The sequence below is a fragment of the Octopus bimaculoides genome, chromosome 20, assembly GCF_001194135.2.
Source record: "Octopus bimaculoides isolate UCB-OBI-ISO-001 chromosome 20, ASM119413v2, whole genome shotgun sequence".
In the NCBI taxonomy this organism is placed as follows: Eukaryota; Metazoa; Mollusca; class Cephalopoda; order Octopoda; family Octopodidae; genus Octopus; species Octopus bimaculoides.
The window spans coordinates 47648540-47665573 of record NC_069000.1 but is presented as its reverse complement, the minus strand read 5'-3'; the positions used below and the strand labels follow the sequence as shown (position 1 = coordinate 47665573).

The following is a 17034-nucleotide window of genomic DNA, read 5'->3' as shown; positions in this document are numbered from 1 at the left end:
AGAAAAAAACTTGAATACATAAATCATTATAATGTATGTGTATATTACACATATATATATATATATGCACACACGCGCATGTGTTGTAAGTTGCAGATGGAAAATCCCCCTCTTATCATCCATACAATTCTCTCTCAACATCAAACGTTAGTTCCTCCTACCACCATAGCCCCTACCTCTTTCTCTAAAATTTCCCCTCTGCCCTCTACTGCGGCTAAAAAAAAAAAACTGACGAGTTCTTCCTCTGCCTATCACTCTTCCCCTCCAGCACTGATAGATACACATAGTAGTAAGTTACACACACACAGTTACACATACATGCAGTAGTAACACAAATACACAGTTACACACATATGCAGGAGTAACACACACAGTTACACATGAAGACGACATATTGGAAAGCGAAGGCGGCCATTTGTAAACTAAACGCAACAACGACGAAGATACATTTATACACACAAATATCTCTATATTCACATATACGAGTATATATACAAAACAGTGTTGAATTATTAAATACAAGAGAAGCCAACGAGCGTCATAAATATATTACAGAGGAAGAAGAAGACAAAAAAAATAGCAATAGGCTGCCATCGTCGTCGTCGTCATTATCCAGTGGGCATTTTTTGGCACAAAAATTCTTCTCGTGAACTAAAGAAAAACCGAAGGAAAGAATCGATTTAAAAAAGGCCGATCGGTTGTTGTTGATAGTAGTAATTACTCGCTAATTGTCGAGTATTTCAGATGTAATTGACGATATTCGAGTGAATAGTAGTCGTCGTGTGTGTCTCTGGAAGTCGGCCATTACCGTTGTTCTCCTCCTCCTCCTACCCTTTTTCTCCTCCTCCCTCCTCGTTGTCACATGTTCCTCTCTCACATGACCTGTTGTTTGGCCCCGTGATCAAACTTTCATTATTTCCTGGCAAATTCAAAAAACAACACCACCTCCGACACTCATATTTTCCCCACATGGATAGTCTGGATCAGGCCCTTGAATCAAGGTAAGTGCTCCGTCGCGCAGTCATTCTCACTCGTCACCATAACACACAGATAGAGATTCTTGGCAAACGTCGAACAAATGTCGCCATTTCCGCCTCACACACAACATACAACACAAAAAAACAGCCCCAGATTTTATTATTACATTTCTATCAACATAGACAACAATCCTCACCATCAAATATTTCCTTCCCTGTCTTATTCGTTTAACTCGGGCTTTTCCGTTCACTTTCGGCAGTTTCTTTTCTCTCCTTCATTCCGGTCTTGTATAAGTCGATATAAAAACTGTTGTCAACTTGTCAGCTTTATTTGTGTCTCTCCACGTCTGGCCCTCCACTTTTGTCGACCTTTCATTTTCTAGGTCGGTCATTATAATGTATAATATATATCATCTAATAAACACAATAGTAATATAGATGGTATAAAATATTTATATATACATGTCGATAGATACTGATCTCAAGCGACAAAGGGTAAAGGGAACCATATATTTATAATAATGTCTTGTGTTTGGGACTTCAGCGGATTCATAAAAAAAGGGAAGTCCCAGTGAATACATACATCTGTATACACATACGCGCGCGCATGTATGCAGTTATTAATATCGCTGTTTCGCGTTTCCGCTTTTCATTGCACACACACACGCACACTATAATGAACAATGTAATCCAAGTTATTTCTTTTATTGTTATTACAAAAGAGAGCAGCAAAAATTACATCTATTATGACATTATTCTACTACACACACATCATTTTCATACTAATAAGTAATATAACGATCGTAGGTTAAATTATTTTATTCCACTCGCGTGTGTGTAAATATTTTTATATACACACATAAATTACATTGATATAAACCTACATTCGTATACATATCGGAGAACTCCCCTCCCCACTACCAACTCCATCCAAAGAAAGTACTCCCCACCTCTACTATTGACATAAAGTTCTCCCCTCACCAATACCCTGTTTCTATCAATTTCTGATCCCACAGACAGATCTGCTGTCTTCTCGTCTACTCCCACTACAATGTCCTCTACTCCTTACAGCTGACTAGTCTGGTGTCATCTCTACTCACACCCTCTCGCCGGTATTGAGTCCAACACCCTCCACCCCTGCATTAATTAACATGACCAATCCTTCCAACCCGGAATATCCTCCTTTACATATTTGTACAGCAGACTTCTAACCTAGAACCTGTGAAAGCCATGGACCCCATATTACCAAAGATTAAAAAAGAAACATCCTGTCAGATTTGTGCCAAACGATGACTACAATTCTAAAGCCTCATATATACACACGCATATATATATATATACACACGCATATATATATATATATATATATTTATATATATATATATATATATATAGCGTGTGTGCATATACATGTATATAGATATACATCTATGTATATATGTGTTAATACATACATACACTGCTATCACATTTACATTTGTCTGGTCTTGAATCAGCAATCGTTGCAGAGTTGTTGTTTTTTTTTGTTGTTTTGGGTTTTTTTGTTTTGTTATTAATTCTATGCTAATACAACAGCTATTTAAATATTAACTACATCCATACAATAGTTCAGGACACCCACACATTATACATATTATCCATCCATCCGTACACACACACACACATATCATGTCTGACGTTTGGAGCCCTGAGGGCAAAGGGAATCGTTGTATGATGTCTTGACGTGAATTGCCGGCATCGTAAGCAGTGCTTCCCTCCAATTAAAGCTAAGTCTTCAAATTAATTCAATGAAATTAATTACTCCCCTCTCCTTCCTTATTTCCCATAGAACTACGTTATCAAGTCTGGTCGTGGTCGCTTGGTCTTCGTTGTTTCACCTGTTATTTAGATCTGTGATGGTCATGCCTTTCTAGGCCATATGTGTATAGCAGTGTTTGTCGGTTTTTAATTAGATGCAAAAGTAATTCTAGTTCATAACGCATGTCATCGTTTTTTACACTGTGTTGTGACATTCATGTGTTTCCCAAGGACTTTGATGATGTCATCATCACTGCCGTGTGTCGATCTCGGTTCTTTGATTGCAGCCTGGACCATCACGCCATCATGAGCCAAAGTGAATGTCTCTACTTGACCTACTAGAAATAACAGCTATACCTCCCTGACATCGCACCTTACAGACTTAAATAAAGACTTCTTAGATACCCTAGTTTTTGACGGAATGGCCACAGTTAGATTGTGTTTGCTTATAGGATTGATGGCTCGCCGTTGATCTACAACTAAACAACAATAATGTGACCCAGTATTAGTTGGACTAAGCACCAAGTTAACACGGTTACTACAAATAGTATATTTCTGGCATTTGTCTGCTTCAACAGGATTTGAACTCAGAATTGAGGAGGAGAAACTAAATATTTTATGGTATTTTAGTTCAAGATCTTCAACACATAAAAGTGAGGATTGAGATTGCATGACATTCATGCCTTTCTGGAAGACCAGTAACTGAAAATGAAATTACAATGTCTAATAGCCAAGACCTGTCCTTAGTAATAGCAGTGGTTGTGGTAGTAAAAAGTAGATGGATCTCACTCGATCCATTAAACTGCTTCATTGTTGAATTAGCATATGAGTAGCTGCGTATCCCACAGACAGGTGTACCCTTACCATAGTCCACAAAGAGAATTCGTGTGAAAAACTGGATATTTGATGCAACCCATCCGATGGGGCATTGCAGTTTCCATCATGAAGCTTGGGTAAAGGACTGCCATGCAGTGGAATTGAACCCAGTACCTCAGTAAAGCAAATCTCTTAAGCATCTGGTCAAGCCTTCATCAGTAGTAGTAGAGCAATTACAAGTAGATGGTCCCACCTTCATTAAAAGGAATAACTTTTTACTGAAATGGTAGCTGGTCCTAATGAGTGTGGCAGTCACTATCTACAAAAGAGTTACAGGTTCATATCCTGCCCTCAGCACAGCATTTCTGTGTCGGATGTATTACACTTAACTCTCAGAAGCTTCTCTGTTCTTGCTGATGGAGGTCCTTGTCATTATCAGTGAAATGGCTCTGCTTGATGTCTGAAAAGGAGGAGGATGTAGAAATGTCTAACTGCGTACCCAGTATAAACCATGGATGCAGTATGAGAGATGTAGTGGGCTCCTGGGCAGAAGGTAACAGAGATGGAAGACGTATGCAGTAGGTGCAAAGGGACAATAAAGCACATGGGAAGAGTAGATTCTCTCAGATGCCCAGAAGGAGTTAGTTTCTATTGTTTAGGTGACCTAATTGGTATGGCAGTGAGTATTCTGAAAGAATAGTGGCCAAAATAGGAATAAACTGGGTAAAATTGAAGGAGCTATTACCTCTGCTTGCAATAAAAAGTAGAAGGCAAGTTGTATCCAATACTCCCTTCTTTATCAATCCTTCTTCCCCTCAATTATTCACTGAACTGTGCCAACAATGCCTTCAGGGTAGATCATTAGCCCTCTCTGCATTCCATCCCTCCTGTGCTCTCATCCAAATCAGTTTCCTAACAAGCAATTGCATTGGCTCTGTTGGCATCTGACAGATCCCTCTATTTACCCTCCTCTTATACTAGCCATCACTTCCATTTCCTCTCATCACACTTTTGATAACATCCTCACTCTCACTCTTGCCATCACAACTTACTCTCTTCCTGACTTGAAGCATTTATCACTGCCTTTCTCTCTCATTGTGCACCCTGCCGTTACTGCCTCGCTTCCATTATGCCTTGCCATCACTGTCTCTCCTGTGGCCCAAATGAACAGAGACAATATAGATTAGTGAGAGCCCTTGTGTTAGGCAAAGAATCTCATTAGTAGTGGTGCTATGAAAATATGCACTTGTTACGCCGTGTGAAATGATTGGTGAATGAGTGGAGACAAAGAGAGAGAGAGAGAGTGGACTGGGTCCCTGATCTGTTAATGACAGTAACATTTTCATCACTGAGGTTCATTTATGATTGTTGTTAGAATGACCCAGTGTCCCCAAATAGCTCAGTCCACATGTAAAGAAGTACATGTATGTGTGTGTGTGCATTGGGGACGGGTACAGTTAATTGCTGCAAGTAGTGGGAACATTGTTTAATTTGTAAATGTTTCACAAGATGACAAGGTAATCTCTGGCATATCTCACCATTTAAAAGAGAAAAGCAGGAGGTCAGCTCTTGCAGGCAGGACACTAGCCTAGAAAATTTACTGACCCTACTTATTCACAGTCCTATTTATATCAAACAAATTATCTGTTATCTCCTAAATCTAGTTCCAAAAGACCACCTCTGGAGATACTCCAGTTTTTCACTTTATTGCATTCCTCGGCTAACAGTATTGAGGCTACAGCCAACAATTACCTGGACTGATCTCTTTACCATGTTTTGTCTCAATATTTAAATGTCCCTTATCCTTATGACATACTTTTACATGTGTTCTCTTCACACGAAACTAACAGTTCTGTCCACATCACCACCACTACCACCACCACTACAGTATGTAGCCAGTTGTTGATGTATGTAATGTCAGGAATTTACCATTACTAAAATTTCAATGTAAAACAGAGAGAAGAGGGCAAGTCCTCCTCTTAGGGCCAATGGAGGATTACAAATTGGCTCTTGTAATGTCTAATATCGTATGCAAAGTCATGAGCAACATAATTTTGTTCCAATTGATTTCAAATTTGGTGTATTGATATAGTTGCATATACTAATTATTGACATGAAATTCATTTTCACCATAATTGGTAAGTGGCAGCCAAACAGAAAAGATCCATTGCCTCTATTGTGAATGACAACTGATTCAAGCCACCAAATCACATTTTTATTGTTTCTATCATCACAACTATTTACTTTAACAACAGTAAAGACATTTTCCTAAAATTTCTGACTTCAGCTTTTAATATCTTCTTTCAACAATTTTCATCACCTTCAAATATATTTTTCCTAGTTCTAGCATCAGATCATTGGTACCATGTCACAAGTAATATGTCACTGGTGCCACATTTAAACATCTGTGGACAATCAATACAGACAGGCTGATCACAGCTAGAAAATTAACTAAGCAATTAGGTTTTAATCAGTTAAAACCAATTTCATTTATTGTTTTTTTTTTATTTTGATGGCAGATGAAACAATTCTGTTTTCCTCCACCAGCCAATCTACAATTTTTAGTTCCTCAGTCACTTCTGTAATTATGGTGATGTCTATGCTTTGCTAATGAGGTTATAATGAAACTGAAACATGTCTAAGGTTGTCTCCCTTGCTTACCAGACAAACCCCAAAAATTCTAATTCATTACTTTTATAATACTTTATTACATAATCATTTCCTGTCCGATTTTTATTGTTCCTTGCATTACATGTTAAACATATTCTTCATTATAATTTAGTTGACTCAGGAAACTCTATTATTGACTCACACTGAGCTCTTCCTTTCTCACCTGGAGTTGTTCACTCCAGGTCCATGATTCCCTGCACCACACACACACACACACACACACAAAATATATATACATACACATATATGTATTTACGTGTGCTGTCTTTTTTTGTATATATATCATCATCATCGTTTAACATCCGCCTTCCATGCTGGCATGGGTGGGATGGTTTGACAGAAGCCTGCACCAGACTTCTGTGACTGTTTTGGCAGGATTTTTACAGCTGGATGCCCTTCCTAACAAGAATCACCCAGCAAAGTGGACTTAGTGCTTTTTACGAGGCACAAGCGAGGTCAGTTTTGGCAAGGTTTTTACAGCTAGATGCCCTTCCAAATGCCAACCACTTTACAGTGTGGACTGGATGCTTTTTAAGCAGCACCTGCACTGAAAGGGTCACCAAGTAACCTGCAAGACAAACATCTTTTGAGAGGGGGGGTACATTGGAGGAGGTGATCTTGTGTTAGATGATGAAAGGTTATAGTGAGAGAGAGAGACAGGTGTCTTACTGTAGAGGAGGTACAAGGTTATTTGGCCAGAGAGAGAGAGAGATCAGGAATGAGGACAAAAATAGGTGTGCTGCTGCAAAGGAGAGACCTGGTTACCCAACCTGAAGGAAGTGCAGGAGGAGAGAGAGAGAGCGGGAGATAGCAGGATAGAAATGGTGGCAAAGCACTGGGCATATTCATGAGGGACAGTGATCAGAATAAAAATGGATGGTCGAGTAAAGGCAGAGAGGGTGGTATAAATGGTGGGAAGTGCCAGGGCATAACCTTGAGGTTCAAAGATCATAATACAAGTGGCAGGATATTGCCAAAGAAGCATGATCAGAGTGTGGGGAGGGGAAGTTGGTGGTGAAAACTTGGGTATATAGAGTTAGGGGCAGGGGCTACCAGATAGCAATGATACAGAGAAATAGGGCTGTGAGGACAGGGTTGGGGAGTGAGAGGTAAGCATAGTGCATGAAGGAGGAAATGTGAGGAAGAAAGATGTAGTTAGGTTTGTTGGGGGTAGGTGTGTGGGTGGAACACAGGTCGGTGGGGGGGGGGCTAGTGGGTAGCAATAATACAGTGAGACAGGGCCAAAAGGACAGGATTGGGGAGTGGGCAGTAAAGAAGTGAAAATGTGAGGAAGAAAAAAGATGTAGTTTGGTTTGTTGTGGTAGAGTGTATGAGAAGTTTTTTATATGTGGGTGGGACACATACCACTTCTAGAACTCAGTTTTGCTGACATGGGTGGATCTTCTCAGGAACCTCATATTGCCAGACATCTTGGTCCATTGTCATTTCTTCCTGTGAGACCCAACATCCTGAGATAGGCCCTTACCACTTCATCCCATGTCTTCCTGGGTCTCCCTCTTCCACAGGTACCATCTACTTTCAGTGATTGGCATTTCTTTATGGAGCTGCCTTCATTCATACACATCACATGTCCAAACCAATGTAGTCTTCTCTCTTGCATGTTACATTTCATTCCTCTTATGCCTAACTTTTCTCTCAATACATCTGCACTTTGTCGTACATGCGCACTGATGTTGCACATCCAGCAGAGCATATGTCTTCTGCATTCAGAGCCCATGTCTCTCTACCATGGAGTATAGCTGGTCTGCACACAAGTATCATACAGTCTACCTTTCGCTCCGAGAGAGAATCCTTTTGTTGCCAACAGATGTAATTTGCTCTCTAAACTTCCTCCATCCTTTACTTATTCTAGAAACAATACTTTCAGAGCATCCTCCACCATTACTAATTTGGTCACCTAGGTAACAGAAACTATCTTCAACCTCAAGAGGGCCTCCTGGCCATTTCAGAGAATCTAAGTCCCATGTGCTCGTAGTGCTCATTGTTATATATTTTATATATAAAGAGAGAGCGAGAGAGATGTATGTATGCAGAATAAAATGTTATTTCACTTGAATGTTTCAGCCAAGATAAAACAAATGACTCCAATGGATCAGATGATGTTCAGCTGACAGGACATGCAGAAGGTATTTCTTCACTTTCTTGCCCTTTGATGTACCCTTTCTTATTGCCACCTACACTATCATACTTTCTTATGTGCATCCCCCTTAATGTCTGTAGATGTGTGTGTGTGTATGATCATTGTTTAGTGTCCACTTCTCCATGCTTGCATGGGTTAAATGTGTATTTATATATATATATATTAGTTGTGGCAGATGCTGGTAGCATGTGAAAAGCACCTTTTGAGTGTTGGGCCTCACAGAGGCAATGACAAATGACAAAGACCTTTGGCATTATGTTACGTTTGAGAAGAAAACCCACCAAGTCAAGTGAAATTGCTGTTGTGGCAGATATTGGTGTCATGCAAGTGGCACATAAAAGCACCCATTACAGTCTCAGAGTGGTTGGCATTAGGAAGGGCATCCAGCTATAGTAACCATGCCAAATCACACTGGAGTCTGGTGCAGCCTTCCAGCCTTGCCAGCCCTGGTCAAACCGTCCAACCCATACCAGCATGGACAGTGGACGTTGAATGATTATACACCCATGTGTGTATATGTGTGTATAAATACACACACACACAATGTAAATACACGACACATGTATGTATATGTTTCTGTTGTAAACACCATAAATAGTGTTGTTGTTGTTGTACCAGTGTTCTTGCTTTTATTTCTCCTCTTATTGATAGCAGCAGAAATTAAAAGAGTTGTGAAGCTGGAAATTCCACCACCAACAGCAGCCATTCATGAGAGCTGACCTAAAATGCATTCCTTTCATTGTTGGAATTTTCTAAAAGAACCCAAACATTATTCATATTGTTCAATAATTCTATAAAATATAGGATCAGAGCAACATTCTACCTGTTTTACCATTTCAACCATTTCCACTTGGTCTGAACACTTCTTTCTTCACTTGTCTTGTCTTGTAGTTTGCATTACCAGTTTTGTTCTTTGTCACAGTCAACAGCTTCTGTTGTCACTGTTTTATAAAACAAATGACTATTGGCATTGTCTGCAATGGAATCACATATGTGATTACTTGACTTGCTAAAAATAGCACCCAAATCCTTCTCCAACCACATGCTTCTATCTCGACAGAAAAAGGATACATTGGATAATGTATATTCTGGATAGCTGTAAAGAAGGAATGGTCATGGTTGGCATACCTTTGGTTATAGGATTAAGACTCACCTGGAGCTAATTATCAACTGTAAACCCCTTCACACCTGGCTGCCAATCAGCCAAAATATTAAGATTATTTAACATTTGTTGTTAATGAAAAATGGATCTTGCATCAGTTTTAATAGTTTGTGGAAGTATTTAGTGACAAAACATGAAACTGGTTGAGTATTCCTTAGTCATTTGTATTTAATACCTCATGCTATCAAATTCTTTAACCCTATCATGCCATGTTCCCAGTATACCGAGAACAGCCTGAATGAAATCTCTATTGGATTCCCGTTAAATCTGTAATGAACAACTCACGGAGAAAAAGAAGATAAAATACCAGAAATAGACAACCGATCGTGTCACAGCTTTTTGTAGTCAAGTGTGTTGATGATTCATTGTTAATGGTGTCCTCCATAGCTGTTGTTTACTTTTGCCTTTAATCGGAAAGAAAAAAAAAGGGGATCTTTTGTGAAGAAAGATGGGCTTGAGGGATGCAGTGGTTTGTCTGGTAAACAAGCAAGGCCTAGACTCTTTGCAGTTGAAGAAATGATTGATGATATTTATTCTTTGGGTGAAGAGTTCACACTTGTGCAGACAATGAGAGTGATTCGGACAATGAAACTGGTGAAAGCGATGAGGAAAGTAACAATTCAGATGAACAAATACGGTGGTTGAAAGATAGGCCTATTGTTGTTGGTGTTGTTCTGAATTTTTCTCTTTTTTTTTTTTTTGTGATTCTGTCCATTAATTTGTCTGCAATTATTACTCTTGAGCTGTGTATGCAACTATTTATGATTTTGCTGAGGAGCCCAGGTGGAGGGCAAAGTTAGACACAAGGGCTGAGAGAGTTAAACATTATCAATCAGTCTGTTATTATATACACACACACACACACACACTCTTTCTCTTCTGTGTTTGACATCTGTAAATTTTTATATTTTGTTTTTTCTTTGTTTATAGAAAAACAAACAACTAGAGTCCAGTAACAGCAGAGATTGTTTGTGTCAGCAGTAAAACTGTTACAAAGTTCATAAGCCAAATTTATGTTTTTTGACTAAAGCTACCAGTTTAAATGCTTCTGATGAATGTCTTCTTCAGAAAACCAATTTGATTTCTTTGTAATAGAATTATAAATTCTAGAAATGTCCATTTATGTTTATAGTTTCCCCATGTCGTTAGAAATACTGGGTGTGGTCCAACATGTTTAAATATTTCTACAGAAACTGTTATAGGTTTGGCGCTGGTCAGTGTCACCTGTTAACTGGTCATCTGTCATTGGTTGCCATAAAAACTATTTCCTGCAAGAAAAGTTGGGACCAGCAATGTAATGTTTAGTCCAAGATCACAGCACAGTGACAGTAGCAGGGTATAAACTGCTCAACTTTTGGCTGGTAGTCACACATGTACATCTGTATACTCACACGCATACTTATCATCATCATCAATTAACGTATGGTATGAGTTGGACAGTTTGATCAAAGCTTGCAAGCTAGGGATCTGCACTAGACTCCAGTCTGATTTGGTATGGTTTCTATGGCCGGATGCCCTTCCTAATGCCAACCACTCTACATAGTGTGCTGGGTGCTTTCACATGGTACCACAGGGGCACTTTTGCTTGACACTGCACAGGATGATATATCAATCAAACTAAGAAATGATGACAACATTGTTACATAACTTTATTGAAGATTATGATCATTGTTGATGATGATCATCATCATTTCTGATGGCCAGAGGAACATGTTACACTGCTTTGTATGCATAATTGATTGACTCTAAACTTCTTCTGGTAGACTTTTCAGAGTTTCCAACAAATATATAATGTGGTGGAGGTGAGGTTTGTGTGGTATCAGAGTTGTTAACATCAGAATTACTCATCCAGATAATTCAGGAGCTGGAGATTATAGATAGCCTTACATGTTAAATTATCTTCTTTGATTTAGTATAAAGTTGCCAAATTCACACTCCCTCGCAGGTCAAGAGGTCATCAAGTTTAAAAATATGTGAGTACAGTGAACAGAGAGAAAAGCAAATTATTACTGGACCTCCACTATTCTAATCAATGGCAGGGAAATATGCATTTGGGTTAAAACAGGGAAAAAGAGTGAGGTGTGGAGTCTACTACAAATGTATATTAAAAGTATGTAAAATTCTAAGTTAAATGTCCACTTTTATTGTCCATTCAAGAAATATTAGGTCTACTTTAATTAAATTAATTGAATAAAAATAGAAGCAATAGTTTAGATTAAAGATTAATCAAGTAGGGGTGAGAGAATCCATAAGAAGAGAATGTGGACATAGATCTTAGTTAGACTTAGGTAAGTTGTTTATTTAGGATTTTTGTGTGGAAAGTTTAGGAATATTTTATTAAATAAATGTGAACAGTGGCTTGTGGTGCTTTGTAATTAAGTTGAATTTACCATTGAAATTTTCCAGCACCTCCATTGCCACCTGTATGAGGAAGAGCACTATCTACATGAAATGAAGTAGTCTATATCTATTCTTAGAGATCCCAGGTGAACTTGGCCAATTAAGTGCAGTTTCCCTTTTGTATGGTTATGTTATCTAGTCTTGCATTTTGAAGTGGTAACACCTATGTAATAATACACACTCAGGTGTTTTGGCCAAGCACTTATATAGTAGATTATTCTTCAGACATTAGTTATCTAAAGGACATTTATCATGGTGCCTACAGTTACACATTCTATTAGGTGTGTAGTCATAAGAAACCTTATTTATTGAGAGCTATGTGCTATACTGTAAACAACACCAGCTGCAGTATAGGTAGAAGTAGTTTCTGATAGAGGGTCTTACTGTCAATTAAGGCCCTCTATCAGCTTTTGCACCTTTAGTGCAGTTTTATGTATGATTTATGTTTTCTGATAAATTCTCCACTTAACCATCTTTCATTTTGTCTTTGGTTCCTTCTGGCAGGAATGACTGGGTCATATGAGGTCGGAGATTGTTTCTCTACAGGTCAGGTGACCTATCGTGTTGTACAGGTGACACAAGATGGTAGTGAAGCAACTGCTCAGGTAGTGTCTACCACAGGGTTTCCCGCTGGTGCTCAAGTTGCTCAGGTGCGTGACATTTAGTATCCATAACCTCTCTTTCTCTCCCTCACTCTCTCACTCTACCACACATGTAAACAAAAGTATTCTAAATTTGCATAAATTTCATATTTGATATTTTAAAATAATGTGTTAAGTGCTACACATAACACTAACTCCTTTCTCTATCCTTAAAACTCTTTAGCAAGGGAATGAACGTCACAACATTGTAGCTTCCACAACCTGCCAAGAAACAATTATTGTTCCTTAGAAATCAATCTAGGAGCCTTTTTGAGGTCACAGCTTCAAAGTTTTTTTTCTATTCATATCATCTATTCATCTATTCATATCATTAACTTAGTCTGTCCAACTGAAACAGGTTCCACTTATTGTTAACAGGTAGCTGGTGGGGGAGGGGCATATTTCAAGCATCTCAGTGCTAATTCTTCATGAACCAGGAGCTTTCAGTCTTCATGTCCTTAATCGCTTTGTGTGTATATGTAACAATGTGAGATTAGCTTAGTCTACTGTAGTGATTGTGATCAGAACAAGGTGTTGGGTGACAGCTATGTTAATGATTAAAATTAATTTGGTGATACATAGCTATCATGAATAGCCAATTAGCTAAACATCATGTTGCTCTTCTAATCATAATTAATTCAATATCCTCAAATTCTTTGAATGTTGTGACTGATCAAATCAGTGGCCATGACCCTCTAATAAATTGAATTAACAATCAAATTAGTTGAGGCCATAATTTTTTAGTCACTTTTTTAATTAACCACTGTAATTCTCTAATCATCAAATTAGTTGTTTAAAAATGCCTCACTAGCCATCCTATAACATTGTTTGTTGCAATCTTTTATCTGTTTCTCTCAACAGGCTGTTATTCAGACACCTTTCAGTAACGGAGGAAGTCCAACACCTGAAAGCCAGGCAGAAACAAGGTTTACATATTTCCCAACTTCTGGGTCGACAGGAGAAAGTGCAGTAGCATCACCAGCAGAGGTGCCAACTGCCACAGCAATCGGACCTGTCACTGCAGCTGGAGGTAAGACTCTCTTGCACACACACCGTTGCCACAGCAACAAACGCTGTATGTTTGTATCTATTGTGTGTATAGCAATCAAAATCTGTTGATTTCAATGAACCTAACTGCAAAACAAGCCCATGCTGTAATACTACTGTACTTCACAGACAAGTAGGGATCAGCAGAAGGGACATACCTAGGTTTTAAAATACAATTGTTCAATGTGTTGTTCTTTTTGTGGATGCTTAACTTCCTTGAAATAGCAGCTAAATGTCTCTCAAATTACACATGACTGTGTTAGAGATGTCGTCCAAGATATATAAACAGATAAGCTGATGATGGCTGCAACACTTTCTTGTTTTTTAATAGAAAACTATTATTATTATAATGCTTGATTATAATAATGCTTGATGACAGAGAGGAGTTGTCATTTTTCTGTGGCCCCTTTTTTTAGGGGCCTTGAAGATCAATGAAAGAAAGTTATCCTCAAGTCTGTTTCCAATAAACTCTGACCAATTAGTGATGATGGAAACTATTCACTCGCGCAGCCTCTTATTAACAAATCATTTATGTTCAAGGCATCGACTTCATTATAGCAAAACGATTTTACTAAATCCTTCCGGACATGAAGGCAGTATTTCTAATAAAAGTATTTTCATTCTGATTTTAGAATTATATTTTAATGGCTGAGAATAAGAGGGACAATGCTAATGATCTTTTTTAGGGTCTTCACTCGTTTGTGGCAAGGAGACCTAACTTGAATTCTTGCAACAGTCTTTTACCCTTTCGTAACTTTTAGGTTACAACTGAAACTGGTGTTCATTGGATTCAGTTCACTGTTTATTATTTCTGAACGTTTTCAGGTCAGTTCTATGTGATGATGTCTCCTCAGGATGTCCTTCAGAGTCAACGTAATATTGCTCCCCGAACAAACTACAGCCCTAAACTAGATGGCAGATCGACACGTGATGACCGCAGGCGAGCAACACACAATGAAGGTGCACTATTTCGTTTATTTTTGTTTTAATTTGTTTACGGCTTTCTCTAATAAATTTCTTATAACTCACTCTCTGTGTGAAGGAGGGGACGAAAGGAGAAAAGAAAATTTTAACTGGGGATTTTACTGCAGCAGGAAGAAAGGCAACAAAGTATTGAGTGTTCAGTAGGGAGCTGAAGGGGACATCTAGCTGTTACTCCAACCTGACCCCTAAGCATGGCTGGATCACACATTGACATTCTTGCTCTGTGGGTTTCCCTTAAATATATGAATATTTTTAATTTAACATGTTGAACATACATAAGTTAGTGCAGATGATGACGGCAAATATGGCAGCTGTCATCATCAGCAACTGAGGTACGCAGTTGTAAAAGAGATTTCTGTACTTATCATCGTCATTACCATGTTGGGATGGGTTTTGACTAAACTTATTGAAGCCGTATCCGACAACAAAATGTCCTTCTTGTTGTCATCAACCTTTGTTTCCAAGTATGGCATATATTCCACTGGTCTTTCTCAGGATAAACCGCTCAATGCCCAGATATGGTTTTGTGATGATGTAAAATACAGACAATGCCACATACACAGTGGCATTGTTTGTTTCTGCTAAACAAAGAGAAAATCCTCTCAAATAAGTGTGCGTGGAGTCTAGCAAGTGATAAATACATAATTCAAATCTTTTTGGTGACATTTTTTTTCAATGTATAGTGCGTGTGTTGTTTTAGATTTGTTTTTCATGATGTTTGCCTGATTTGGATGAATGCATTCAGGTGTCTTACAGCTGGATGCTCCTCTTGTCATTATCTTTTACCTGTTTTTCAAGTCAGGATTTTTTTTTTCCCCACTCACCTTTGAAAGTAGAGATTCGAACCATGTTTCTGTTGGCAGGGAATATTAACAAATATTGATTTTCATGCAGAGTACAGAATGTAAACATTCACACAAACCCACTTGGATGTGTGTATATCATCCTCATTGTCTGTTTTCCATGCTGGCATGGGTTGGATGCTTTGACGGGAGCTGGCAAGGTAGAGGACTATAGTCAGCTTTGGCATGGTTTCTACGACTTCCTGTCCTTTCTAACATTAACTACTTTACAGTGTACTGGGTGTTTTTTTTTTTATGTGGTACCAGCATGGTCACCAGGTAACTTACAAACCAAAGACTTCTCAACTGAGATGTGGGGTATTGGGGAAGGTGGCTTTGTGCCAAGGCGTACCCTCAAGGTACACAGAGGTGAATGTCAGTGGAGTGATAGAGAGGATTGGAAGGATGAGTGAGTGGTTAACATAGATATAGAGAGGAGCAGCATATATATATATATATATATATATATATATATATATATATATATATATATATATATATATATATACACATGTATGTTTGTGTGTGTATACACAACAGGTTTCCATACAGTTTGTGTTTACCAATTTCACTCAGAAGGCATTAATTGGCCCCAGGCTACAGTAGAGGGCACTTACCCAAGGCATCACACTGTGAGATTAAAACTTGACCATATGGTAATAAGGCAAAGTCCGTGCCTGTGGTGTGGGTATGTGTATGACTCAGAATGGCCACTGCCCAAGGGCTAACACTGGTGGAAGTTAAAGATTGTTGATTACCTTAATACAGTGAATCAAACGCACTTTGCCTGAAGGGGCTGTGATACAATGACATTATCATGGTCAGGTTTACTTGTGTATTAAATCATGAGATACTGGGGCCAGCTAATTGGGTTGGGAGTGGGGATAAAAGATCCTTTGCACATGAATTTAAAGATTTGTGTTTTCATTTGTTGAGAACAGTGGAGAGACGACGGCGTGACAAAATCAACAATTGGATTGTTCATTTATCCAAGCTTGTCCCCGAGTGTGCTCAAGACCATTCCAAACAAGGACAAGTCAGTGCAGTAAGTGTTTCTCATTTTCTTGTTTTTAAATCCTTTTCTATTCCAATAATCCATCCAAGGTTTCAACGCTTCCATCGCTTTACGTGTTTCTTTCAGAGCAAAGGTGGAATTCTGGCGAAAGCATGTGAATATATTCAAGAACTTCGGACGGCAAATGCTCGTATGGCTGACAGCCTTAAGGAGACGGAGCGGATATCTGTTGACTGTGACTTACATCGACAACAGTGTGAAGAACTAAAACAAGAGAACTCTATACTACGTGCTACACTTCAACAGCATGGTATTGTCATCCCAGACCTGACAGGGAGTACATCGTGAGGCAGGGACAGCTGTATCTTCAATGTCACTCTCTTTTACATCTCTCAACAAAATTATCACCACCACCCCTCCCCTTCTTCCTCACCACATGTCTATCCAACATTATTATAATATACACACACACACATATACATACACATATATATATATATATATATATATATATATATATAT

General features: G+C 38.6%; 1 protein-coding gene across 1 annotated transcript; it reads left to right on the top strand.

The window, feature by feature from the left end:
* LOC106879880 (upstream stimulatory factor 2) lies at positions 1-17018 on the top strand. The gene is made up of 7 exons (XM_014929605.2): positions 1-1001; positions 8346-8407; positions 12488-12633; positions 13486-13654; positions 14497-14631; positions 16439-16542; positions 16639-17018. Exons 1-7 carry the CDS (start codon positions 970-972, stop codon positions 16858-16860), a joined length of 870 nt encoding a protein of 289 aa, XP_014785091.1. The 5' UTR covers positions 1-969; the 3' UTR covers positions 16861-17018.
* The last annotated feature ends 16 nt before the right edge of the window (positions 17019-17034 follow it).